This window comes from Emydura macquarii, unplaced genomic scaffold (assembly GCF_026122565.2).
Source record: "Emydura macquarii macquarii isolate MOO-44397 ecotype Brisbane River unplaced genomic scaffold, CSIRO-AGI_Emac_v2 contig_1551, whole genome shotgun sequence".
NCBI lineage: Eukaryota > Metazoa > Chordata > Testudines > Chelidae > Emydura > Emydura macquarii.
This window is the reverse complement of record NW_027131688.1, coordinates 7884404-7911787: the sequence shown is the minus strand read 5'-3', so window position 1 is coordinate 7911787 and position 27384 is coordinate 7884404. Positions and strand designations below refer to the sequence as shown.

Here is a 27384-nt window from a genome sequence, read left to right as displayed (position 1 = left end):
CTTCTCACTGAAAAGAACAACAACAAAAAGAAGGCAAGAACATTCACTGAAAAAGAAGCAATCAGCTGCCATCATTATGAAAGCTAAATCAGCCACCGCTGCCCTGGTTTGTAGAGGATATTGTGTTCTGGATTTTCTCGACAAGAAAAATTCGGTGCTGTGAAGTGGGCCAAATAAACTCACTATAGGATCTCTAATAGCAAAGTTGTTGCCATCTGACAGCTATTTAGTGGGCTACCCAGCATGAAAGGAGTTACTGGTCCTGTTAAGTTATTGTTCTTTTATTATTGCCAGCTTTGCACGGTCCGACATAGAGCCAATCCTTGCCCTGCCCCAAAGCATTTCTCCAAGAAATGGGTCTGTGATGTGCATCACAAAAGCTCCATCACGCTACAAATCCACCAACACCCTCCTCCCCCCTCCCCAGGCATGAACCTGGTTAACAAAGAGCAGACGTCTTCCCTAGAAATGAGGGACATTGAAACCTCTCTGCTTTTGATCCCAGTTGCTTCCCACAGCTCCAAACATGATCTCCACCTTCTTAAGAGTGAGCCTGACTCGGCTAGCTGCCACCCCTCTTGGCTGTACATTATGGGCGATTTATAGTGTGGTATCCCCCCACTGGTCCTGACTCCGGGATCAGGGCCCCTTGTGCCGGGTGCTGTACATGCTAACAACAAAAAACAGACCATGCCCCACGTATCTTACAAACTAATGCCCTCCTTCAGGCCAGCACTCCAGAATGTGCTAAATGTGTTATTGTAGCCAGAGGAATGTAAGCGTGTGCGTAAATGCTTTCCTGGGTTGGCATGCTTTTCTGAATCAGAGCCTACGTGTATGATGCTAGAGCGAGGCATTGGGGAAGTCACTTAGCTGCATCGTTCGTCTCTGTGTGCTGTGACACAGCTGCCATTTTTACATACCCGGGCGACTGGCGCCGTTTTGGAAACCTAGGATGAGAGCTTGGCTTCGGTGACAAAAGTCCCACTGAGTTCGAGAGAGCCAGGATTTCACCCCCCAGCCGTCCACGTGTCGGAAACAGACCCCTCTGTGTTTCACTTGCCGCAAAGGAATCCTGCGGCGATGCAGAAGAATCAGCAGCTCTGGGCTGCTCAAGCGTGGTAGCGAGAGTGTACATTGCTCACAGAGCTGCTGAGCAGACTGAGTGTGTGTACGAAAGACTTACGTGGGTGACGACAGGAGGAACAAAAGGGCCCTTGGCCAAGAGCGAGCAACTGTAAGAGATTCACTCGAAAGCCAAAAGATTAGTCATCTGAAGAGGGGAAAGGGAGGAAATACCCCCCATACGTCTCGTACATTTCCTCTCTTCCCTCCTGATTGCCTCTGTGTGGTGTGGTTTCCTGCTGTTTAAGCATCTCAATGCTTTTTTAAAATGCTCCCGGCCTCTCTCCTTATCCCAATGAAGCCAGAGCTGTGCGTGAGAGCAAAGGTCTCACGTGATGTCACCGCGGGCACATCTGCTACATCTTGGAATTTGCATGCTCCAGACAAGCATTCTTTCTCCTTCCCTCCTTCACGGATGACATCAGCGCAGATTGCGAACCGACACTGTGCTGAATGTTGTCTACAGTGTTTGCCGTGTTAACAGAAGTAACCGTTGCCTGCATTCTGTCAAACCACGGATAAGAACCACGGCAGGTATCTTCTTCATGCCAGGCTTAACTCCTGTGCATATTAGAGGTGATATCCTCTGGTCCCACTGAAGTCAATGGCAAAACTCCCACTGATTTCGTTGGGGGCAATGTCACCCTCTGTGTTTAATATGGCGTCAGGCTCAGTTTTACTGTAGCGTAGAAGTATTGAATTAATTTCTGCTTTCCCATCCATAAATTCAATCCAGCTGTTTCAGGAGCAGTGTGTTCCCCCGTGGGTAGTGCGCTGGATAGGGATTCATAAAATTAGGCCCTGTTCTTGTCTCTGCCACTGGCCTGCTGGGTGCCCTTGGGCAAGTTATTTTACCACCCTGTGCCTCAGTTTCCCCAACTCTTCTTTGTAGAGTGCTTTGTGATCTGCTGTTTCTTCCTACCTCCATCGCTTGATTTGTGACTTGAAGCCAAAGAAGGTTTATATGCCTGTAAACTTTTGCAAAGAACCCCCTGCTAATGTGAAGCTGGATGGCCTTGTTCACTGTCTCTGTCTTGTGCTCAAAAATGAGCATCGTGTGGTGGTGTTTAAATCCACACCCTTTAAAAACCTATACTGACCGCAGGCACAGATAAAAGCGGTGAAACTAACCCCGCTCCAGAGTCCAGCCACTTAACGGCATGCAGAAAGCCCTTCCTCTTGGAGAAAGCTTTACTGCCAGGACCAAAAGAATGCATAAAGCAGCAACCACAGCCCTCCCCTTTGAGGAAATCAACCCCAAGCAGGGCTTCCTGTAGCCAGGGAAAGAGACAAGGGGAAATACACTAGCAACCTCATTCTGCTGAACTCCAGCACCCACTTGAATCATTCTCAAACAAGCACCTTTCTGCTTTCTCCTATGCTGATCTTCCTGCTTGGGAATGTCCACAAAGCTCCCTCGAGATTTGCCTTCAAATCCCTGCTCCAAACTCTCCTTTGCCATGATGCCTGCAAAAAAATTGAGAACGGTCAGATTGCTGGTCTGCTGAGATCGCAGCTGATCCGGCTGACCTATATCATCTTCTTGTTTCCTTGTGCTCTCCCTTTGGTCTGTATTCATCTGTGTCTCTTGTCTCACACCTAGTTTGGAAGCTCTGAGAGGCAGGGACTGTCTTTTGTTCTGTGTTTGCACAGCACCTAGCACAATGGGGCCCTGGTCCATAAGTGGTAAATTAATAATAATAATAATTAATGTGCACCAGTACATACCCTAAGGCAGACAGATGAAGAAGATTAGGCTTTGATGTTAGGTTTAAGAACTCAACATTGTTTCTGTTCTGATTCTTGTACCATCAAAATGTAACCCAAACCAGCCTGTTCTCAGCACAGTCCTTACTCTGTAACATGCAGAACCTCAAAGAGAAGCACAATTACACAGTCATTCAGAATCTGTTTTTGTCTTCAAAACGTCCCAGGAGAAATTAACAGTTCCTGTTTCTTTGCTTACCTTCCCATGGTGCAATTTCTAGTCAACTCTCAAAGGGCTGCAGGGATTTCCTGTCCATGCTGCAGCCCCCATAATATTCCTTGCTTCCAGTATGCCTGGTTAACCTTTGTGGTCTATCAGGCCTCATAGGTGCAGATGGCACTTTGTGAACAGATACAAAGAGAGGCCCCCACCCAGAGTAGCTTACAATATAAAGACTTGATTGTGTCTGCTCTTGTATGGGTGCAAAAGGTTTGGGGGAGGAACATAAGAATGGCCATACTGGATCAGACCAATGGTCCGTCAAACCCAATATCCTGTCTTCCGACAGTGGCCAATGTCAGGTGCTTCAGAGGGAATGAACAGAACAGGTCATCACCCAGTGATACATCCCCCATCACCCATTCCAAGCTTCTGGCAAACAGAGGCTGGGGACAGTTCAGAGCATGGTTTTGGATCCCTGCCCATCCTGGCTAATAGCCGTTGATGGACCTATCCTCCATGAACTTATCTAGTTTTTTTTTAACCCTGTTATAGTCTTGGTCTTCACAACATCCTCTGGCAAGGAGTTCCACAGGTTGACTGTCCATTGTGTAAAGAAATACTTCCTTTTGTTCATTTTAAATCTGCTGCCTATTAATTTCATGTGGTGACCCCTAGTTCTTGTGTTATGAAAAGGAGTAAATAACACTTCCTTATTTACTTTCTCCACATCAATCATGATTTCATAGACCTCTATCATATCTCCCTTGGTCGTCTCTATTCCAGGCTGAAAAGTCCCAGTCTTATTAATTTCTCTTTTTATGGAAGCTGTTCCATATCCCTAATCATTTTAGTTGGCCTGTTCTGTATCTTTTCTAATTCCCATATATCATTTTTGAGATGGGATGACCAGATTTGCACACAGTGTTCAAGATGTGGGCATACTATGGATTTATAAAGAGGCTATATATTTTCTGTCTTATTTTCTATCCCTTTTCTAGTGATTCCCAACATTGTTAGCTTTTTTGACTGCCGCTGCACATTGAGTGAATGCTTTCAGAGAACTATCCACAATGACACCAAATCTCTTTCTTGAGTGGTAACAGCTAATCTAGACCCCATCATTTTGCAGGTGAACTTGGGATTGTTTTCCAATGTACATTACTTTGCATTTATCGACATTGAAGTTTATCTGCCATTTTGTCACCCAGTCACCCAGTTTTGTGAGATCCCTTTGTAACTCTTCGCAGTCTGCTTTGGACTTACCTATCTTGAGTAGTTTAGTATCATCTGCAAATTTTGCCACCTCACTATTTACCCCTTTTTCAGATCATTTATGAATACGTCGAACAGCACTGGTCCCAGTACAGACCCCTGGGGGACACCACTATTTACCTCTCCCCATCCTGAAAACTGACCATTTGTTCCTACCCTTTGTTTCTTATCTTTTAACTGGTTACTGATCCAGGAGAGTATCTTCCCTTTTATCCCATGGTACCCCTGCTTACTTTGCTTCAGAGTCTTTGGTGAGGGACCTTCTCAAAGGCTTTCTGAAAATCTAAGTATGCTATATCCACTGGATCACCCTTGTCCGCACGCTTGTTGACCCTTTCAAAGAATTCTAGTAGATTAGTGAGGCATGATTTCCCTTTACAAAAACCATGTTGACTCTTCCCCAACAAATCGTATTCATCTATGTGTCTGATCATTCTGTTCTTTACTATAGTTTCAACCAGTTTGCCTGGTACTGAAGTTGGGCTTGCCAACCCACTGATGAGATAAACCAGCCCCTCCCTCTCAAACTGTATGTAGTGATGCTTGTAGAATGGCATGACATTGGGGCCAATCATTTGTGGGAAAGTGTCGCTCGCAGCTCAAGGTGTCAGAGAGACACAAAGCAGCAAATGACGAGGTGAATGGAGACAGTCCACATGAAGGCTTGACGCAGCAGTGATGAATTAGCACAGTGCTCTATTAACACTGTCGGCGTTTGTCATGTTTTTTCACAGTGTACAAGCTTGGGAAGGCGGAGGAAGTTAGACTTGAGAACTGCCCTGAATGCTTTCATGGCTGGCAAAAGTAGTTGGAAATCCTTGTGTTAAAAATTGTATTTGTACACAAATGGAGTCCACAATATTCCCTTGGGGGAAAAAAAAAAGGTAGCCAGATCTGTTTCTGCCATTCGGGACCAAACAAAAGGAATACACATGGTTGATAATAAGCATGTCTCTTTTCTAAGACAGAACTTTTATTAAAGCAATTAAAGCTCATCAGACAAAACTGCTGTGTTTTTTTTACAAAAAAACCCCCACAAAATCCACACCGCAGAGTACATTGGGTAGTGTCTTTGCCTCGGGTTCTTAAAGTCCAACAACTAAAAGTTGCTTTAACGTGCCCCTCTCTTCTCCCTCCATTGCACCCCCCTCACAGCTGGTCAGAGAAGACCCAGAGTTCAGAGGTGCATTTGTGGGAGTTCACCTCCCACTAGAGGGGATGGGGGAGAGAAGGCACCTTGCTTACTCCTCCGGCTGCTCTGCCAGCCTCTGGTCGTTCGACCCGCTGTGCTCAATCCTAAGTGATGTTTAGATAAATTCATGCAGGATAGGTCCATCAATGGCTATTAGCCACAATCAGCGGGAATTCAAAACCATGCCCTAGCTTTTGTTTCACTTGATGAGTACCTGTTCTGTTCATTTTCCTCTGAAGCACCGGGCATTGGCCGCTGTCGGAAGACAGGATACTGGGCTCGATGGACCATGGACTTATGTCTGTATGTGCTTGTCAAGCATAGATCATGCAAATGTTCCAGACCAAAGAGCCGTGTGTAGGGAATGAGAAATCTCCCTATAGTGAGATTATCAGGCAGAGACGATCAAGCAGGTTTGCAACATGCCTGGTAAAGAATCAGGCCAAGATCTTCAGAAGTGGCGAGTGATAAAGGCTGCCTCCATGTGTGGGTGCCCAAGTTGCGATACCCTGAAAGGGGCTTGTGTCTCAGAGAGTGGGGAGCACCCCTCCTTTGACAAATGAGGCTCCTTTTTGGAGGGGCTCAACTTGGGCACCCAAAAATGGAGGTCCCTCCCTGGTGACGCTCTTGGCCGTCCAACGTTTGAGCGTGTGACTGATGTGTGGCTTCCCGGGCTTTCTGCATCTCGGTTGGAATGGGCCGGAAGGGGAGGGAGGTCTAAGCTGCAAACTGGGAGTTTGCCAAGCCCCAGCCTAAAAATCTCCTCACGCTCCTAAACCCCCATCGTGTGGGCGTTTCCTTGTGGACAGCCGGCCAAGAGGCAGTCGTGCCTTCCTCCCAGACTTGCCCCTGGCTCCGTCCACATCACCGCCGGATGGCCAAACAGGAGCAGAGGGTGGGCGCCTGGTCCTTAACCCCCCCTTATCGCCTGAGGGCGGGCTCTGCTCCACCGGGGCCACCTCTGCATCCTAGCTGACCTCTTCGCACGGCTGGCCAGGCGGGGGTGTGACCAGGACTGGCAGCTGCGTGGCAGGGGGCTGAGTCAACACCCCCTCCAGCCAGATCGCAGAAAGTTTCCATACAAAGACAGGCTTTATAACCCCGACCTTTCCCCCATATAACCCCCGGCCCAGGAGTTGGGTGACCCGATGGCCTGATTTTATAGGGACGGTCCCGCTATGTGGGGCTTTTGATGACATAGGCGCCTCTTGCCCCTTCCCCCGGTCCTGGCTTTGCCACTCGGGACAGGCGGGGGTGGCCAGGCCCTTGGCCCCCTCTGCGGGCGGGGAGCACGGGAGGGGGGGCCGAGCAGCGGGACCCCCCCAGCCCCAGCCCGGGGCTAACCAGGTCCAGCTGCGGCGCCTCTCCAGCGGCTGGGAGCGAAGCGATTGGCCGCGGGCCGGGCTGCGGGCACCAATCGCCGGGCCGGGCCCAGACCCCGCCCCGGGCCAGGAGCAGCGGGCGGCGGCAGCAGCAGCAGCGCTCGGGCCGGCCGCGGTTCGCACCCACCCCCCGGCTGGAAGGATTTGCCGCTGCCGCTGCCGCCTCGCCCAGCCCCGGGCCCAGCATGCCGGGCCGGGCCCCCCCCGCGCCGCTGCTGCCGGGCGCGCTCTGCCTGCTGCTGCTGCTCGGCTGGGCGGCGGCGCTGGCCCGCCCGGAGCTGGCCCCTTACGGGGAGCCCCGCGGGGACCGGCTGCTGCCGGCCGGCGACGACGAGAGCTCGGCCGCCCTGCGGCTCCGCCGGCCGCTGCTCTTCTACGAGGCGCGCTTCGGGCAGCTCTATGTAAGTGGCCGGGCGCCTGGTCCTTATCCCCCCCCGCCCCTTAGCGCCCCCGGGCGGGCTCGAACCCGCGGACTGGGCGGCGGGGATCCCACCGTCGGGGGGGAGCAGGTTCCCCGCCGCCCCCGTGCGGTGCCCAGATGTGTGGGTCGTTCGGGGCTCTGCCTTCGGTAGGACCGGCTCCCCCCCCTCTCCCGGATTGGCCCCCTTTAGCCCCCCTTCATGCCTGGTCACCCCCCCTGCCCGCCGACGGCTGGAGGCTCAAACTAGTCCTGAGACGGGCCCAGAGCGGCGCCACAGAACTTGGGGTGCCCGTGGGCACCCCTGCATGCTCCCCTCCCTGTCCCTTTCCCGGCTCTGGTCTAGCTAAGGGCACTGGGAAGCGTTGTCCTCCACCCGCGGTGATGATGGAGCTCCCACGGGCGGAGGGGCACAGGGGAGGCAGCTGAGGTCTTTGTTCCCCTCCCTGGCATGTTGGGCGAGGGAGGTGAGGTCCCTTCTGGCCGTTGTGCCCGTTGCTGGACTGGAAAAAGCCCTGTGGATGGGGTGGGTGGAAGGACTTGGCCGGGGCCATGGCCTGGGGCGGGAGGGAGGAACTGGCGGAAGTAGGGTTGCAGTGAATGGGATCTTTCTGCAGCTGTTGCTGCCTGTTGACAGGAGTCCTGTATGGATGGACGGGCTGTGGAGGGGGCTTTGAGCCGTGTGTTCCTTGCTGTCTCCCTGTAGGTAGGGACCAATGGAATCATTTCCACCCAGGACTTCCCCAGAGAGACCCAGTACGTGGATGACGACTTCCCCACCGACTTCCCAGCCATCGCCCCCTTCCTGTCGGATATCGACACCAGCGGCGGGAAGGGGAAGATCTATTACCGGGAGGATGAGTCCTCTGAGGTGCTGGGCCAGGCGGCTCGCCTTATCCATGCTGCATTTCCTAGTGCAGCCGCCTTCACCCCCACCCATGCCTTCGTTGCCACCTGGGAGAACGTGGCGGCCTACGAGGAAGTGTCTCGAAACTCGGAGCCCTCCAAGAAAGTAAGGACACCTTTAAGGTTAGCTGCCATGATCCCCTTGGGATCTGAAGAAGCAGTATAATTCCAGAGAGAGATGTGGCTGGGAGAAGGTTTCTAGCCAGAAATGCATCCTGTACATATTACCCGGGTCAATGGCCCTGGTTTTTTTGAGCATCTGTACCAGTTTTTCAGGCTAAGGTTTTGTCTACACTGCAAGTCATCCCAGATGACTGGCGCTTAGGTCTGAGCACCCCTCGTGCAAAGTCCTACCTGCATTTCAGCATCCTCACTGTTTCTCTGCACTCATCCATGTGTGTCTGGGGACAGATCCCCGGGTTCTCTGTGTTGAGACACGCTAGGATTCCCGTTAATTGTGTCACAGAAGAACTTCTCTGTGCTTGGAGGGGGGAGTTGTGGGAAGGGCATTGGAAGACGATCAGCATTGGAGTGATTTAGTCTACGTCTACACTGCAGTGCGGGTGACATTCAGGCCGAGTGAAAGCGGAGTTCAGGCTCTAACCTGCAACCCTAGCTGGGTCGGCTAGCCTGGGCGTAAAGTGCCTCTCGGTTAAATGTGCAGTGTAGACGTACTCTGAGACCTGTTCACTCATATGCGCTCTACCACCTCATGCTGATCCAGAGCTCAGACTTACGGTCACCACCCAAACTAGGTTAGAGCGTCTATAACTGAACAGTTGATGGCAGCACAACTCGGACCTCACAAGCCCATCGTTAGAGCAGAGGGGCTGAGGCTAAAATACCCGTCACAAAACCCTTAGGGACCAATTGTGAACCTCTTGCTCCTAGGCGAGTAGTCACTCGCCCGAGGAGTCCTGCTGAAGTTAGCTGGGCAACTCTTGTCAATCACTGCACACCACGGGGAGCAAGGGATTCACACTCTCTTGCAATTATAATTTATTGACTACCAACAGCGTTCACTCCACGTGTGCAAAGACTTGGTCCCGGCCGCAAAGACCTTGTCTATACTGCATTGCAAAGAGAAAACCAATCAGGAGTACTTGGAGTACTCTGGGTGGTGATCTAAGCTGGAGGTGGTGCAGAAATCTCCCACTGGTCTTTGCTGCAAATGTAACTTCAGTGCCGTTGCTCTGCATTTACACGGGTGTAACTGAGATCAGAATCTGCCTCCGAGGCACTGATACTTCTGAGTGTAGGATTCGGCCCAGAATTGGGGATTTTTAGGACTCCAACCATCGTGTTAATGATTTGGGATCCTCGGCTCCTTTTCTGGGTTTTGTTTTCCCAGTTACTTGTTAACAAACGTCAGTGGGGAATAGCTTTCAGAATTTCCACTGTGGGTTGATAGGGTGTATAGAAAGCAGGCACCAATGAGATCTGGTCTCAAGAACTTCCTGCGGTGATTCATGTTTTTCAGTGACACAAACTGATAACGCGCATGAATAGACTGAAACACTTTCAGATTCACAGCACTTGGATCCCAGTGTTATTTCATGGATCTGGCCCATGAAGGTGGAAATTGCTGTCACGATGAACACTGTTTCACTGGTATGATTCCTTATTGAGGGCTAGGGAGCTCCTAGTGTGGTCTGTGCCACGCTCCTTGGTTTTTATAGTGCTGTCCCAATAGCTGCACGTCTCCTCATCTGCCCTGAAAACCTGTCTGCAGTGGTTTTTAAAAAAATAATCTGGAATTAAGAACAGCCATACTGGGTCAGACCAATGGTCCTTGTAGCCCAGTGTCGTGTCTTCTGACAGTGGCCAATGCCAGGTGCTTCGGAGGGAATGAACAGAACAGGGAATCATCAAGAGGTCTTTTGGGTTGCAGAGAAAAGCTTTCTGAAAAATACCATTGATTTTCTGTTCTGAGCTGCCTGCATGCAGCTTGCTGATGGCATGCTAACATCATGTTGTAACATGATAGGAACATAGGAGTTGCCATCCCAGGTCAGACAAGTGGTCCATCTAATCCAGCATCCCTGTCTCTGACAGTGACTGGTACCTGATGCTTCAGAGATGGGCAATGATGGAATAAAGTCCAGTAGTGCATTTCTTCCTGACCCCATCAGTTAGGAGCTGTTTTTTACCCTGAAGCATGAATCTTTATATTAATTATTTATAATATTTATATATACATATAATATTTATATCGGGCTGCAACTCCACTGCCTATATCCCCTCCAGACTTTAAAAAAAACCCATGTTAATGTAACTCTGAATGTTCTCATTATTCAGTTGTCTGTATAAATGCCCTATCCTTCTTTGAATCTTGCTAAACCCTGGACTTCAATGGTGCCTTGTTGCAATGAGTTCCACGGGCTAACCAACCACTCATTTTATACAAAAACGTTTCCTTTAATCGACTTTTAAATGTGCAGCCTTTCAGTTTCATTGGCCAGGCCCTGGCTTTTGTATGATGAGAGGACAAATAGAAGAGCCCTATCCTGCAGTGGGGATAATGTGGTGAGGTGCATTGTTCTGCGCTTGTCCTGCTGTGTTAAGAGGTTGCAACTGTCAAGGGCGCCTCCAGAAAACAACGCCTTCTCTCCTCAACGTTACTCTCCTCATCTAGGCCGCGTGTGGGCCCGTGCTGCTTCTCTATAAATGTCTTTCTGCGGCTGCTCCTTCTGCTCAAGCATTTGATGCGTGACAGCCTGTCCTGGGATTGAGAAAACCGCTAAAGCACTGTCCCCTGGCCTCTTTGCTCCAGGACCCCCAGAATCTTAGAAATAGATTCTTTCTCTCTTCCCACGGGCTCTTATGAGGCCATATACCAACTGAGCCTTCTGCCTGTCCATGCTTGTGATGAACAGAGGCAGAGTCCGGCTGAACGTCCAGTTGCTTTTCAATCTGTAGCAGTGCCTCTTTCCCACTAGCAATGCGCCTCTGATTCCCAGGTGAAGCAGTGACATCCACTGCCTCCCTCTATGGTCTGCTCCTGCTGGTTGACTGATTGACTGGAAAAACAATCCCACGCCGTGCTAAGCAGGGACCAGGAGTGCAGCTCTCCACTCAACTCATCTTCTTAAAACGTCTGCTGCTTAACACAGTCGCTGGAGCCACCTGGCCCACTTGTGGGGGTTGGTGCCATGCCAGTGCATCTCCGCTGCAGGATGTTGGTCTGACATAGGAAGTGCAGGTCACCGATGGGCTTTGTGCTGAGGGTTTTTATGGCAGTTTTGGGAAAGAGGGAGATCCTAACCTGGTACCAAATGGGAATGAAGCAAAATGCGTTTTGTTTGAAGGAGGAAGTTGCTGTGTGCATCAGGGAAAACAATCATGCAATCACTAATTAAAATATCCGCTTCCTATGACATGCCCAGCACAGGGCATGCAAGGAGGAACAATTTTATTGATCTCAAGTGTTCAAAAAATCTGCCCCCACCCTACAAAAAAAAAAAAAAAAATCATGAGACTGGCTTAAAAATCACGAGACTTTTTTAAAAATGGGGTTCTTTTTATTTGCCTCCTGGGTTTTGAGCCTTTGGGGGTCACACTTTCAAGGTTTTCTCTGCATCTATGAGAGCTAGAACCTCATGGTTTTTAAAATGCAAATTACGAGTCTCACATAATCACGTGACTCCAGGAGCAGGGGCTTTAAACTAAACACCAGATGAGATTGTTATAAAACGATGCCATTTGGCAATGCTGAATATGCTGTTGCTGACAATGCTGCTGCTTTAGTTAGGGACATCGACTTCCAGCATGTCACAGACATTTCTCCCCAGTGGTTTTTATTCAATGGCACGCTTGGGATCAAGTAATTGAAAACAGCAACACTACTTGAGAGCCGTGTGGGCTCTGGCAGCCTGCACAGCGAAGCGCATTTAAATCTGACTTACCCTTCGTTGGGAAGCTGGAATTTGCCCTCTCTGGCTCTTTGAACAAGTGTTAAACAGGCTGACTCCACTGAGATCAACCTAGTAACAAGCCCTGAGCTGACCTTTCTCGCTCTCTGACCTCTGTCCTTTACACACCATACATCACTCTTCTGTGTCCGATTTCCCCCACGCCTTCTGGCAAACGTTAGCAGCGGTCCTGGCTGATTATTCTCAGTTTGTTTAGGGAGGATTTAGTGGGTAGAATCAAGCCCCAGAGTAAACTCTCTTGACTTCAATGAAGTTGCACCAGGGATGGAATGGGTGCAGTCTCTGATTGCCCAGCTTTGTAGAGTGACCCCCCCCTCCGCCCCCTTTGAGATCTTTTCCCAGTGCAGCTTTGTTTGTGTTGCTGAACTGCCGTCACTGGGGCATAGTCCTAAATGCCTGAGTGTGCGTGTGTCCTTCTCAACAAGCTCCCTTTATGTGGCAGGGTTGACGACTGTCTTGTGGAAATGCTAGAGACTGAAAACGGAGCTGGGACCCTTTATTGGCTGGTGAAATGTTTTGTGGTACAGTCAGGCCAGATGGCTACAAAAGGATATACTGTTTGTGAGCCGGGAAGTGCCAAGAGCACTCCTGCTCGCCTTTGAGAGGACAGCCCTGCGGGAGGCCTGGCCCCAAGATTAATGGCCCCATTCCTGTGTGGGGAGGCCCAGGAGGCTTACTATGACCTGACAGCGGAGGCTGCCTCGGATTACCCTCAGCTGAAGACGGAAATCCTCGCAAGGGCTGGAGTGACGACAGCCACCCGGGCCCAGAGGTTCCACGAGTGGAGGTACCAGGAGGGCCGGGCGCCGAAGTTGCAGCTCTTCGACCTGATTCACCTGCGCCCAGAAGTCCCCAGCACGGTCAGGATTACCGAGATCCTCATCCTGGACAGGTTCACGAGGGGGCTGCCGCCAGACCTGAGGGGGTGGGTTAGCCACAATGATTCCTCCTCCTATGATGACTTGGTTGCCCTCCTCGAGAGACAGTTAGCGGCCAAGGAGCTTTCGCAGGCTGCCAGGGAAGAAGGGTGCCGGAATAGGAGGCTTGTCCCCGCCCCAAAGGGTCAGATGCCCGAGGCATCGGGCAAACCCATGCTGGGGAGAAGGGAGACTGGGGGGCGGCCTGAGTCTCCAAAGGGATTTGGGGAGGTCTGTGGCCTGAAGTCAGGCAGCCCAACGAATAAGGGGGAGTCCCGACTAGGGTACCGGTGCTATACCTGTGGGGAGCTAGGGCACCTAGCCGCCCAATGCCCAAATGCAGGGGAACCCATGCAATGTAGGCTGGGTGAGTCTGCCAGTCCCTGCAGCCTGGTCTACCTGGTGGGGGTAGCGGAGACAGCCCATAACACCCGGCCAGTCAAAGTGAATGGCATAGCCGCCACTGCTCTAGTGGACTCTGGGAGCGCTGTCTGTCTGGTCTCAGGAAAACTGGTGGGCCAGGACCAGCTGTCCCGGCCAAATGCACCAGGATAACCTGTGTGCACGGCACGGTCAATTTTTATTCGACCATTCCGGTCCATATCGGGATTGAGGGGCGTACTACGAGGGTAACAGCGGGCGTCGTCCCGAAACTTCCCTACCCAGTTCTCATAGGCCGGGACTTCCCAGGGTTTGGGTGTCTACTCCCCACGGGAGAAAGCGAGGTGGGTAGTGACCCCGAAATCAGCAGGGAGGCCTCCATAGGTTGTCCTCCCCCAGTGTTCGCTGAATTTGCCCTAGACCTGTTCCCCATCATGGAGAAACGGCAGAAGACGCGACGGGAGAGGAGAGCTGACAAATGGCTGGGGACCAGGATCTTGACCCAGAACCAAAAGGCTCCCCTAGTTGGGAGGCGATCCCATCCAACGTCAGGGGGGCCACCCCAGCTATTGACGAGCCGGAGGCTGGATCTAGTCCCGATGGGGCCTCGCCAAGCAAAGAGCCGGAAGTTGGCCCCCTTGAAATTGAGGACATTGGGCCCGCCCTCGGGAACTTTGCCCAAGACCAAGCCAATAATCCGCCGTACACCAGTATTAGGAAAGAAGTGGTGGAAGTAAATGGTGTCCCTGTGGAAGGAAAGACCAAGGGCCCTGGGCCATACTTTGTGATCCGAAGAGACTTATTGTACTGGGTGGCCCAAGTGCGAGAGGAAGAAGTGGAGCAACTCCTGGTACCACGAGGGCACCAGAGGGCGGCGCTAGACCTAGCGCATCTGGGGATAGACGAGACGCTGGATCGGATCCTGCGGAGATTCTTCTGGCCGGGGGGTCTATGCGGAAGCCCACTGGTATTGTACCTCCTGCCCGGAGTGCCAACTCCACAGCCCTCGACCACACTTACAGCCCCACTTGTGCCCCTGCCGATTACTGAGGTCCCGTTTGAGAGGATCGCCATGGACTTAATAGGCCCCCTGGAGAAGTCAGTCCAGGGCCACCAATATGTGCTCATGGTCCTAAACGATGCTACCCAATACCCTGAAGCCATACCCCTCTGTAATACAACATCCAAAACAATTGCAAAGGAGTTGCTGCAAATCTTCTCTAGGGTAGGAATACCCCAAGAGAACCTGACGGACCCAGGGACCCCCTTTGTGTGCAAATTGATGAAAGAGATATGCACGCTGCTCCGCGTCCAGACCTTACGAACATCAGTTTATCACCCCCAGACGGATGGCCTCGTCGAACGATTCAACAGAACTCTGACGAGTACGGTGAGGAAGGTGGTGAGCCGGGACGGGAAGGATTGGGACACCTTGCTACCCTATCTGATGTTTGCAGTCAGGGAGGTGCCCCAGACGTCCACGGGGTTCTCCCCCTTCGAACTGTTATGGTCGCCACCCCCACGGCAGATTGGACATTGCCAAAGAGGGTTGGGAAGAACAGCCCCTCCAGGGGCAGAACGTCCTTGAGCACGTGATCCAGATGCGGGACCGAATTGACTGAGTCACTTCCATCGTGCGGGAGCACCTCGAGAAGGCCCAGGAGGCCCAGCGGGCCTACTCCAATAGTCAGGCAAGAGTCCGGAGGTTCCAGACTGGCGATTGGGTAATGGTGTTGGTGCCCACACCGGAAAGCAAGCTCTTTGTCAGGTGGCAGGGGCTGTATGAAATAGCAGAGGCCGTTGGGGAGGTTGACTATAAGGTGTGACATCCTGACCGCCAAAAACCCGAACAAATCTATCCCGTCCACCCGATGAAAGCCCGCGGCCTTGACATAGTGAAGTGGTCCAACTTGGCGGAAGAAGCCTTCACGGACTTAAAAACTGCCCTGTGTCATAGTCCAGTACCGATAGCCCCAGATTTCAAGAAAGAGTTCATCTTACCTCAGAGGTCGGGTTGGGTGCCAAATCGCAGATGCTGGGGGACAAAGAACACCCAGTCTTACTCCTCAGCAGAAAACTCCTGCCCCAGGAACACCAGTACGCAGTAGTAGAGAGGGAATGCCTAGCAGTGAAATGGGCTCTGGAAACCCTCCAGTATTACCTGAGTGGGCGGAAGTTTACCCCGGTTACAGACCATGCCCCCCTGAAGTGGATGCACCACAACGAGGAGCAGAATGCACGGGCGACGTGATGGTTCCTGGCATTACAGCCGTTCCACTTCAGTGGGCAGCATAGGGCGGGGGCCAAACGTGGCAATGCGGAAGTACCCAAGTAGCCCAACCCCATAGTGTTGAGGTGGGGGTGGGGGGGGATATGTAGTAAAGTCAGGCCAGATGGCTACCAAAGGGTATACCAAGGCTGGTATGTGAGCCCTAGAATGCTAAAGGCCCTTTTCCCTGCAGGCAGAGGAGAGGTTACTGCAGGTCAATTCGAGACAGCTGGACCCAATGAAAGGCTATTCCAGGTGTACTTCAACCCTGCCTTCCCTAAAGGGCAGGGGGGAACAAAGGAGAAGGAGAGAAAGGAGCTGCAGAAGGTTTGTGGTGGCCGCAGGAGAAACTCCCCCAGACCAGGAGAAAGTGCTTCTCTTCAGCCAGAGAAGCAGAGAGAGGAAAAACCCCGGCCACAGCCTGCGGCAAGGACCGGTATCTCCGACCCGCCAGGGCTTTACCACCACGTCCACAGCCCTGAGAAGGAGCCACAGCAAGATACCTCCCGGGGCATATACACGGACTGGGCCTACCCGCCCCTCCCCCGCGGGGTTGAAGGACTCCCTCCCCAGACCTTGAAATAAGGCCTGCCCCAAACGCTCCGCCAGAGAGGGGCCGAGGGGAAGAGCCAAAGGCCTGGTCCAGGTTGGGGCAGAGTTATCACAGGCTCCGCTGCCGAAGGAGACGGCTGCCAATAGGCGAGACCAAGGGGGGTTGCTATGCCACAGTTTGTAATGAGAAAAGTCCACGCGGCCGAGCATCAGCCAAGCCAAAAGCTAACGGACTTGGGAGGGCAACTTTTCCTGGCTTTGTACTCATCATCCCGCTCAGACCTGGATTATTAATAGGATTGTGTTTCTCTGAAAAGGCTTTAAAACATCATTTTAATTCCTTTCTCTCCCCATCGCCCCCCAATAAACACCAGGGGCTCACTATAATTCTGTACTTATGTTGCAGTAGCCCTTAATGGACCCAACTGAGATCAGGGCCCCTTTGTGCGATACATACACACAGAGACAGTCCCTGCTCGAACAGCCTACGGTCTGAAGAGACAAGACAGAGTGTGAGAAAGGAAGTATTATTATGGCCCTTTACAGCTGGGGAACGGATAGACACCGAGAAGCCGTAGTCAGTGGGGTCACAGCCAAGAAAGGCTGGGGCGAGTGACAGGAGAATCAGCTGCAGAACAAACGCTCCTTTAAACCTAGAGATGATTGTGGCGTGACAGAATAAAGTTAGCAATGCAAGGTCCTGTAGTCCAAATGAGCTCAGCATATAACGGATGTGGGTTTATCTTGCAAGATAGTTCATTGACGGACGAGATAGGCAGACTAGGTACTCTGAGACGGTAGCTGCAAACTCCCGCTGAAAACTAACGCTCTGCAGAACGTTCAGAGGAAACGCGGCCCAGATCAAGGCTGACATCCTGGCAGTCTGGCTAAGTCAATGACAATTTCCATTGATTTCACCGGGGCCAGGATTTCACCCCAAATATTCTGGACCACAAATACTCTGGACCACAGCTTGTAGCTGTGCATTTTGGTAACAGAGGCAGCTGTGTTTGCTCAATGTTCTTCTAACCAAGGGTGTTTACGTGAAGCCAGGACTCGGTGCTCAGCTGAGAGAGTGAGTTTGGGAGCTTACGTGAAGGCAGAGGGATAAGGAAGGATAAAAGCCTCTTGGTTGGGAAGGAAAAATCAGATGATGTGAAGGAGTTTCCTGTGTGCTCTGAAAAAGAAGAGCTGGGGTTAAGAGCCAGGAAGATGAAGTAGAGAACAATGATGGAGGAGCCCCACTGCAGAGGAATGCATGCTGGGGACTAGAACGTCCTGGTAATAACTCTCTGGGAGGCTTGGGCGGTCCGTCCGTGGGGAGAGAGGGAAGGAAGTGGGAATCTATTTAGGATCGTGTTGAAGCGGACGGATGTCTCATAGTGGAGCCATACAAGTGATGCAATGCTTGTTATGTGGCTGATCGCCTCTCAAGTGGTGAATTCATCTCTGTGCAGAGGTTCCAGCGTGAAACCTATACTGTGCTTGTGCGCCATTTGGGGAGGAGGGACGGGGGTAGGGCACTGGATTCTGGACTTAGTTCCTGGCTGAGCCCCGGAATTCCAGTATGACCTCGGGCACGTCATTTAAGCTACCCCCTGCCTCAGTTTCCCAATTGTAAAATGGGGCTAATAGCTCTGCCTTATCTCACATGGGGACTGTGGGAATGAAATCCGATACCATGGTGATGAGGGTCATAGAAGCAGATCTAGAGATGGATGTCCTGGGTCGCTGCCTTGGCTGAATTTCACCCACAGAGAATGGGCAGGGGACCTATTTTAATTTTGGGACGCCCTAGGAGCTTCGCTAACCAGAGCCCCTCCATGGTCAGTCTAAAAATTCTTGCTTAGAACCACTTTTAGACAGCGCTGGTGTAAATCAGCATGGATCGACTTGCTTCGCTGGAGCAACACCATTTACACTGGCCTGGCTGGACTACAAGATACAGCTGTTCCAAGGAGACCCGGGGTTATACTTACTCATGTTCCAAGGAATTAGCAGCTTCCTTTCCGGTGCACTGGGCCTTGTCTACACACACACAAATTGCACCAACCCCCAAATGTTGAGGCAGTTATGGCAGTATAAATGTGCTTACGTTGAGATATCCTCTAGTGAGGGGGATGAGGAATAAGATACATTGGTGTAAGGCACCTTTTCACTAGTATAACTCTGCCCACGTGTGCAGTTGTACTGGTAGAACTGTAGTGGAAGAAAATTCACATCCTTAGCGGTACAAAACCTGTGTGTAGACCAGGGCGGTGGCCATGTCTACACGACAGCCTTCTGCGGGCAGAGCCGTGTTGTGGGTGAGAAGAGGTGTGATCGCTGAGGTCTATAATGGTGCCAGCAGACGCCCCTAGCGTAGATTGCCGCAAAACGGCACTTTTCCCAGTAGAGTGGTTTTACTACAGTGTCCAAAATGAGTCTTTGCTAGCTGGCAAGGGATGATGGTAAAGCGCAGCTAATTTAGCCACAGCCTACGTAATCGCAAGCAGACCACCTCAGTGGTTGGGATGTTTTGGAACGGATTCTGATCGCCCCTTATGCTGTTGGAGTATTTGGAGTATCTCCACTGAAGTCCATAGCATTCTATGGAGGACCCGGGAGTTCATCGTTGCACCCTGCACAGCATTGGTGAGGTCTCAGCTGGGCTCCTGTGTCCAGTTTTGGACAAGACACTTTAAGAAAGACGCAGACAAATTGGTGAGAGTCCAGCGGAGAGCGACAAAAATGATAAGAGGTTTACAGAGCCTGACCTATAAGGCGAGGTTGAAAGAATGGGGCATGTTTAGACTGGAGAAGAGAAGGCTGCGGAGGGGAAATATCAGTCCTCACATATGTCAAAGGTGGTTAGAAAGAGACTGGTATCAGTTCATCTCCATGGCCATCGAGAGCAGGACAAGGAATGGGTTAATCTGCAGCAAGAAAGACTGAGGTTAGTTACTGGGAAACCCTTTCTAACGCTAAGGGTAGGTAAGCACAGCAGCAGGCGGGCCAGGGAGGTTGAGGAATCCCCTTCATGGAGGTTTTTAAGATCAGGTTGGACAGCTACCTGTCAGGGATGGTTCGGGGAGCTCTGCCTCAGCATTGGGGGATGGCCCCTGTCTCGAGGTCCCTTCCTGCCCTGCGTTTTTAGGATTCTCTGACTAGAGATACTCCGGGTATAAATGAGAGAAGAATCCAGCCTTACAATAATAAGCGTGTGCCTTCCTGTAGCCAGAGGATGCTGAATAAGACCTCACAGGGACATTTCCTGGCTCAGAGGGGCACATTCAGGTGTGTCTCTTGTTCCCATCTCAGTTGGACAGGAGCTCGAGGCATCACAGCTCGCTGGGGATCAGCTAGGATGTCCTGTGTCTCATCACTGATACATAAACAGGGGATTATGCATGGAACGAGATTCCCCAAACCCCTGCCCCAGTGAGTCACGTAGGATGCTGAAAGTCTTGGGAGGGTTGTTTATGTCTGAGCATCAGACCAGAATGAAAGGCAGGTGGGTAATGTGAGAGAGAGCTGTGGAAGTCCCATCCCGCCTCCCCCACCCCAGTTTGGTGAATGATCTCCATTCCCGACTGCAACCCTGTTATCCTGCCCTTGTTCAATCGCTGATCTCCTCCCCAGAGACTGCCAGCTGTTCCCTATTGTTCCCTAGAGACTATGATTGAGGCCAACAAAATTGTTTCACATGTAACATCTGGAACCTGAGGACTAATCTACCAACAGACTGTGAGTCTCCTAGTCTGACTGGCTAGTGGGTGATAGATGTTTGTGCCTGGAGTTTCCACTCTCTTTGGAAACTCCTCGTAGTGGGATCATGCCGGTTTGAACTGATTCTCTCCGTGTTTGAAGTAGATCGTTTGCACCAGTTCCACAAAATGCTCATCAAACCACATTCCAATGAGCCATCTCTCTCCCTTACAAAAGGAGTGACTAATAATAAATACAGACTGTGTTATGGTTGTGGTTCATCTCGATTCCCTCGTAGATCTCTGGCTGCTTTCCAGTGAGCGTTGAGGCAAGAATTCCGTGTTAGAATCAGTCAAACACAAGTCACACAAAAAATGGAAAGCACACAACGAATTCGTTCCTCTGTACAGCACTGGGATGAGTAACAGCAGTTCTATCAGCACATTGTAATCCCAATTTTTTCACAGGGTGTTTCCTATGATACGGTAGGAGGTCTCTCTCCATTGTGTGTGGGGAGGCAGGGGGACGATTTCCCTTTCTTGTTTTAAACACACAGAACGTATCGTACTTACGGATCGTTTTGCAACACATGTAAGATTGTGACACACTATTATTTTCCTAGATTCCAAAGGCACTGATTGTAATAATTCTCTCCTCAATGAAAGAGATTTGGGGGTTTGTAATAATTCTAAGGCCAGACATAAAGGGGGAAGAGGATAAGAGACAGTTGCTATTGACACATTTTCTGGCTAAGCATGTTGGGTGGGATTTTCCAAGGATCCCAAGGGAATTTCAGAGAGGCACAATTCTCCTAGCCCGCTGTGAAAATCCTAGCCATTTCCCCTACCTCTCACGTTTTCATCACAAGAGATGTCACCCAGTCTGGTCCCACACACCTTTGATACCTCCTTTATTTTAATTGCGGTAAAATAATTGCGTCAAACCAGTCTCACGTAGCTGAGGTCAGTTTTGTGTCCCTCATTCCAGGGCTGGCTGTCTCACATCCAAGCCTTCGCAGGGTCAGGTACAGAGTTGCCTGTCTCTCATACATTTGTGGTGTTGCTTTCTTCTGCAGCTGAACACCTTCCAGGCAATCTTAGCCTACGACGACTCCGACACCTACGCCCTTTTCCTTTATCCCGTTGATGGACTTCAGTTCTTTGGAACTCGGCCCAAAGAGTCTTACAACGTCCAGCTTGAACTGCCAGCCAGAGTGGGCTTCAGCAGAGGCGAAACGGATGACCTAAAGAGAGAAGGGCCATATTACACTCTCACCAGCAGCGAGCAGTCCGTTAAAAATCTCTACCAGTAAGTAGCATGGACAGGATCACGTTGAATGACGCCTTTGTGTAACGTGGCTCTGTCATTAGATAAAACCCCAGGCGGCTGAAATGTGTGCGCGTGAAGCTGTCCGAGTTAAAAGCAGCTGATGCCTCAGGGAAAACACCCCATCTTATTCATTTGGGAGCCTGGTATGCAGAAACACCTACGGAGTCCATTGCCTGGATGGATGATTTCCGACATTTTACTTACTCCTCTTATTGCAACAAGGTATTGACTAGCTGAATCGGCGGGCTGGCGTGGAGGACATCATAGGTGCCACTAAGAAATGGAAAATCTGAAAACAAGCGGGCTGGGGGGGTTGTGTATTGACGCTGGGTGAAGCCCTGGGTCCGCTGAAGTCAATGGGACTTTTGCCACTAACTTCAGCGGGGCCAGGATTTCACCTGTTCTTCCCAGGGCTCCTCAGTGCTTTTGGTGAAGTCCAGGCTTTGTGAAACAGGTTATCGTTCTAGTGACATGACCGCTGTCTTCAGGTGTGTCCAAGGTGGCTCTAAAGAGGACCGGGCTCAGTTATTCTCCACCTGCACCAAGGATAGGACGAGAAGTGCCTCCGTTTATGTTGCAGTAAGGGAGATTTAGGATAAACATTAAGAAAAGCTTTCCAACTATAACGATGGTTCAGCACTGGAACAGGTTACCAAGACAGATGGTGGAATTCCTGTTGTTGGAGGTTTTAAAGAACAGGTTAGACAAATACCTGCCAGGGCTTGTTTAGGTGCGGACTGGATGACCTCTCGAGCTCCCTTTTAGCTCTCCGTATCTATGAGAGAGTTGAAGAATCGTTTGCTGGGGAAGTGATCGTGATGTCACCAGCCCCGTAAGGGCTTCGGCAGGGCTGAAATTCACTCGTGTTCAGAGAGGCAGCCCACCGCTTAAGCCTTCAAAACTGGGGCTTATCTGACACTGAAATGTCACATAGGCCTTGTATCGACCCCCTGCACTGTGGGGGAATTTCAGCCCCACAGCGGGAGCTGCTGAGTTTGGGAGAGGGCAGCTGTTCTGTACATGATCGCTGTTCTCAAGTACCAACTGTTTTCAGGCACACAGCTGACCTAAGCAATAAAGAACAAGGGAAGGAAAAAAATGCAGACTATGTGGACATAAAAGCCCAACTGTTTCTAAAGAAACTCCCCAACACCCCCGTCCTCCCCCGCCCCACACACAAGGCATTAGTGCCTTTTAAGGCCTGGATCAGCTCACAGAGCAGGCTGCGTATAACCGGTCAAATTGAATTAAAAACCAGCTGTGAAAACGTATTGAGTGAGATTTTTGTAATAAATAAACTGATTTTCCTCCTTACATAATAAAACGTTGACCCTTTCCTGTGCTGGAAAGATCATTGCCTACATTTTCAAAGGGGACAAGGGGTTCGTTCCAGTTTAAGGGAGCCCAATTTGAGGCCCCTAAAGGGAGGCAGTGTTGCCTGGTGGATAGAATACTGCACTCAAGAGACCTGGCTTCTATTACTGGCTTGGCCACTGACTTGCTGAATGACCTTGGGCAAGTCACTGCCTCTCTCAGTGCCTCAGTTTCACCATCTGAAAAATGGGGATAATGATACTTCCCTCCTTTGTAAAGCACTTAAAGATCTACTGAGGAAAAGAGCTAGATAAGGCGTAGGTGGTATTATTAAAGGAGCCTGTTTTTTCCCAGAGGGTGAGCAGTTAGCACTACTGATTTTCTGAAAATCAGGCCCCTTTAAGGTGTTTCAGATTGGGCCCCCCGAAAAATCAAGGCACCCCAAATCAGTAGCCGCTTTGGACCATTTAGGCCTGTAGCCCCAGTTCTACAGTCTTTTCTCAGGCAAATCTCCCACTGAGAGATTTTTGTCTGGGCAGGAGCTGCTGGATGGGACGCTCTGTGATTTGTAAGCAGTTGTGAATGGTAGTTGCATGTCATTGTTTGTAATTGGTCTCTAGAACCAGCAACTCAGGGATTCCTGGCGTGTGGGCCTTCCACATTGGCAGCACCTCCCAGTTGGACAATGTCATGCCAGCTAGAGTTGGCGAAAAGCCTTCAGAGGGGCCTTCCCTAGAAACTCCGGAGAGCACGCTCCACCGTGCCACCACGGAACCGAACGTCCTGGATGCTGACTACCCTGATGAGACCATAGACTATGCCGAGCCCTTTTATGATGAGAACGAAGAAGACGACGTTGAGTACCTGCCCGCGGGGCCGACAGAGCTGGTGCCTGAGGCTTATACGAGACTTGATGTTTTGTACAACGAGCCAAGGCGCTCCGGTACTCGGCTGGATTCAGAACTAGAATCCACGCTGCCGTATCCAGCGTCCAGCCCTCGCCCGTCCTATCCTGATGTGAAATCTGTGCCGCCGTATCAGGTGACGCAGGAAAGGCCATCCCAGTCACCCCGTGCATCCGAAGATGAAGTGGAGTTCTCCCAAGAGGCAGGAGTCGGGAACCCGTCCTCACTAGAGACCGACGACAGCCTGCTGGAGCTAACGACCGAGGGGCTGCCAGAAAACCCTGATCAGGACGGTGTCCAGCCTTACCCAGACAGTGGTGCTGTGCCCTCTGAGATGGACAACTACCCCGAGCAGGCGGTCGTCCTTCAGGGCTACCCAGAGAACTCTCCTCCCTTTAATCGCGGCAGGCAGGTGGTGGGTGTGGACGAAGACATTGGCTTTAACCCGGATGGTAAGTGACTGAACCCAAAGAGTTCGTAATTTAGTTCAAACTGTTGGGTTTCTTTGTGGCTTGCAATATTTAAAGGGCTCTTCACTAAAAGGACCTGTTTGTTGATTAGCAAACGAGTGACATTAAGAGCCGATGGGCCAGAGCCTTCACTGATGTAAACTGGCGTCTCTGCATTGAAGTCAGCTGCTCTTCGGAGTTGACTTCCACTGAAGTCCATTGGGCAATGCTGATTCGCATCAGATGAGGATCTGGCCCATAGGGAGTGATTTAACTTGATGAGGTCCCACGGCACCTTGAATCTCTCGTATCCACCGAGCAATGAATTCCCTTCTGGGAGCCGTGCCTCCCAACAGTGTGAACTGAAAGCAAAGTGACATAAGGCCAGATTCTGATAGCCACTCCTGCTCTAGTTAAGGGTATGCCAAAGGGAAGGGAGATTTCGCTTCACGTCACGAGTGGGGAGAAAATGTAATAGAGTGGCAGGGTTAGTGTGTAACCCTACAATGGCTTTGGAGAGAGATTTTTTTTTTTCCAAGCAGGGAACTAACTGCCAAGAGGCCAAATTCTACCAATGCTTCTAATATTCAGAAATCTTATTGGTTAACTTCCTGCAGCAAGAGTCTGTGGGGCCACCAGGGCCCCCAAAAGGCCGGGGAGCTGTGTGGACTCATCGGGGAATTAGCTGATCCAGAGCAGAGTGAACAGCAAGCTACCTTCTGCTTTAATTGATACGCCACCAAGGCCAGGTAGTGCTGGCGAGGTTATCAGAGGGTTTTGGAGGTGTGGGGTTTTGTTTTGGTTTTTTTTAAGGGCGTGGGAAACAGGGCCAGCTCCCTTGGCCCAACATCGTGGGAGGAGAAGGGGGGAAGGTTGGGGGAGCAGGTAATAAGTCACCAGCAGCGGAGCCATGTCAGAGGGAGGTAGCATCTTTGTCTGAGAGGCTTGCATTGGCTGGCTCATTGCGCTTGTCTGTCCGTAAGACAGCTGGCAGAAGCAGCAAGCCACGGGGAGCGCTGCCAGACCTCCTGCTGAGTCGTGAGGAGCTGGGATCACAAGAATGACAGGAAAGGTGATTAAGGAGTTGTTAATGTACAGAGAGAGAGAGAGAGAGACGGGGCCGGGGACTCCAGCCCTTCCGAAGCATGAGCCGTGACATTTACCAGCTGCCGGATAAAGTACGTAGGCTGGCCGTTGGGTGAGCTGCGTGCGAAAAAAGCTGCTCAGGAAGGTGAAAAGCCCACCACCTCCAAAAAGTGATGCTCGCAGTCATTGCAGCAGTGTGCCACTGAGACCTGGCCCTTCCCAAAGCAAATGCCCGGCTCTGTTAGCACGTTTACTCCTGCCCAAATCTTGGAGAGCACCGAGGCGGGCAGCAGCTGTGCATGCACCCGAAGTTTGCCCTGTGCTGGGCCAAACTCACCCGAGGGGCGGCTGCACGGACCTCAGTGACTCTGGCTCTTTTACGGCGATTCCCACGAAGGCTGCGGCTTTGTGAGCCACTTGGCCCCGGTGATTGATGAAAGGGGCTCCCAATCGGCCCTGGGCCCATGCCATGGGGATTTCAGTTGGGGCTAAGGAGTTGGGCGCTAAAATCCCATTGATCTTCCATTGGAGTTGGGTGCCTGAGGCCCTATGCCCCTTTGAACCCCCCGGCACTGTCCGTGCGCACACTTGAGAACGGGCTGTGATGGTGCCGTGTTTAACCGTTCACACTGTCACCCACCTGTGGCCCTGGGGAATTCACCCATGGGGATGGTGGACACTGGCTGTCCACAGCCCCTCCGATGGAGCAGAGTTTGCAGGTTTCCTGTACCGCTGCAATTCCTCCTGGGCTGGATTTTTCCACGACTGCATGCCTTGCGCCTGGGTCTCTGCCAGTGGAACGCACTGGCGCCCTCTCTTAGGTGTTCCACTGGAGAGCAAAGCGATAGATGCCTTATAAATACCCATCGTGTTTTCGTCCATGGAAAACTTGCTTAACACACAGGCTCCCATCCTGCTGCAGGCTAACCTCTCTTTGAAAGCGGTGCAAGTTTTATCTGTGCTAGTGCAGCCCACCCCTGCTTGGTACGGTGCTTTGTCACCCTCTAGCGGCACCGAGCCCAGCTAGAGATCGATGTGTCTGCTACAGCGTGTGCTAAGAGGCACGTGGCTTTTACCTCATGCAGTAGAGGCTCATACACTAAGCTTCAGAGGTCCCAGGTTCGATCCTGCCCGCCGACGACCGGGGTCTGTCAGTGTTACACGAGGGCTGCAGGATCCCCCCTGGTTTAAGGGACAGCTGCCTTTTTTCCCCCACCCCAAACAAAGATGACAAGAGGGTGTCAAGTTCCCTTTGCGATGTGAAGGTTTCTGTGAGTGTTTTGTACACCTTCACTAGCAGAGTTCTGTGCTGATGGGTGAAAGCACGATTCCTTTCTCCGTACTAACCTGTGCTTTGGATGCAGTGTTCACGTACAATCCCGCCGGCAAGGAAACCTGTGAATGGAACCACGGCCAGTGCTCCCAGCACGCCTTCTGCACCGACTACGCCACGGGCTTCTGTTGCCACTGCCAGCCCAAGTTCTATGGGAACGGCAGACATTGCTTGCCAGAAGGTAAATTGCAACAGGTGGTTTTTTTGTTTTGTTTTTTCCGGGCTTCAGAGCTTCTGGTGTCGCCTGGTTCTTTTGAGACTTATCTGAGCTGTTTGTCATCTTCTCAGGGGCCGTGCACCGTCTCAACGGTAAAGTGAGTGGGAATCTCCTGGTGGGACAAACGCCCGTGCGGTTCAGTGCCGTTGATTTGCATGCCTATATAGTTGGAAATGACGGGAGAGCCTACGCCGCCATCAGCCATGTGCCTCAGCCAGCCGCTCGCGCTCTGATGCCATTGACGCCCATCGGAGGGCTCTTCGGTTGGCTTTTTGCTCTAGAAAAACCAGGCTACGAGAATGGCTTTAGTATCACTGGTAAGTGGGACCTGTCGCATTTGAGCATGTCTTGCAAACCGGGTGTGGTCCAGGGCCCGTTGACTAAGGGGGGTTCTTAAAGGTGACAGGCTTGGCGTGGAACAGCTGATCATTAGGAGTACCGAGTGCCTTCTGAGGTGCTGCTTGTTTTCGTCTTCTGAATCTCCAGAATTGTGGGGCCGGTTCTATCAATAGAGGAAATGAGTTACTTGTGAGGACTGTGGTAGGGCCAGCTGCCTCCCATGCGCCCCCTCATGGCCACGGGTGCTTCTGCGGTGCTCTGCTAACAGTTTCTTCCCTCTGCAGGGCTCTCCCGTTACATTCCTGCCAAACAGCCGGTCGCACAGGCCCTCCTGGCCCGGCTTTTCTTTCTTTTTTCCAACCAGAACTGAAAACAGCAACGTACCCATTACCCTGCTGGGTTTAGGCTCCATCCCCAGCCCGCTGCCAATCCGCCTGCCTCTGGTAGTC

The 27384-nt window shown here is 51.5% G+C and overlaps 1 protein-coding gene across 1 annotated transcript in view; it reads left to right on the top strand.

The window, feature by feature from the left end:
- Nucleotides 1–7086: 7086 nt before the first annotated feature.
- Nucleotides 7087–27384, top strand: part of NID2 (nidogen 2) — a 44174-nt gene continuing 23876 nt past the window's right edge. Inside the window, exons 1-6 of the mRNA XM_067555179.1 lie at nt 7087–7302; nt 8026–8331; nt 21039–21271; nt 23227–23963; nt 26411–26560; nt 26668–26913. Of these exons, the coding sequence (XP_067411280.1) occupies nt 7087–7302; nt 8026–8331; nt 21039–21271; nt 23227–23963; nt 26411–26560; nt 26668–26913 (1888 nt within the window). The remainder of the gene's footprint in view (nt 7303–8025; nt 8332–21038; nt 21272–23226; nt 23964–26410; nt 26561–26667; nt 26914–27384) is intronic.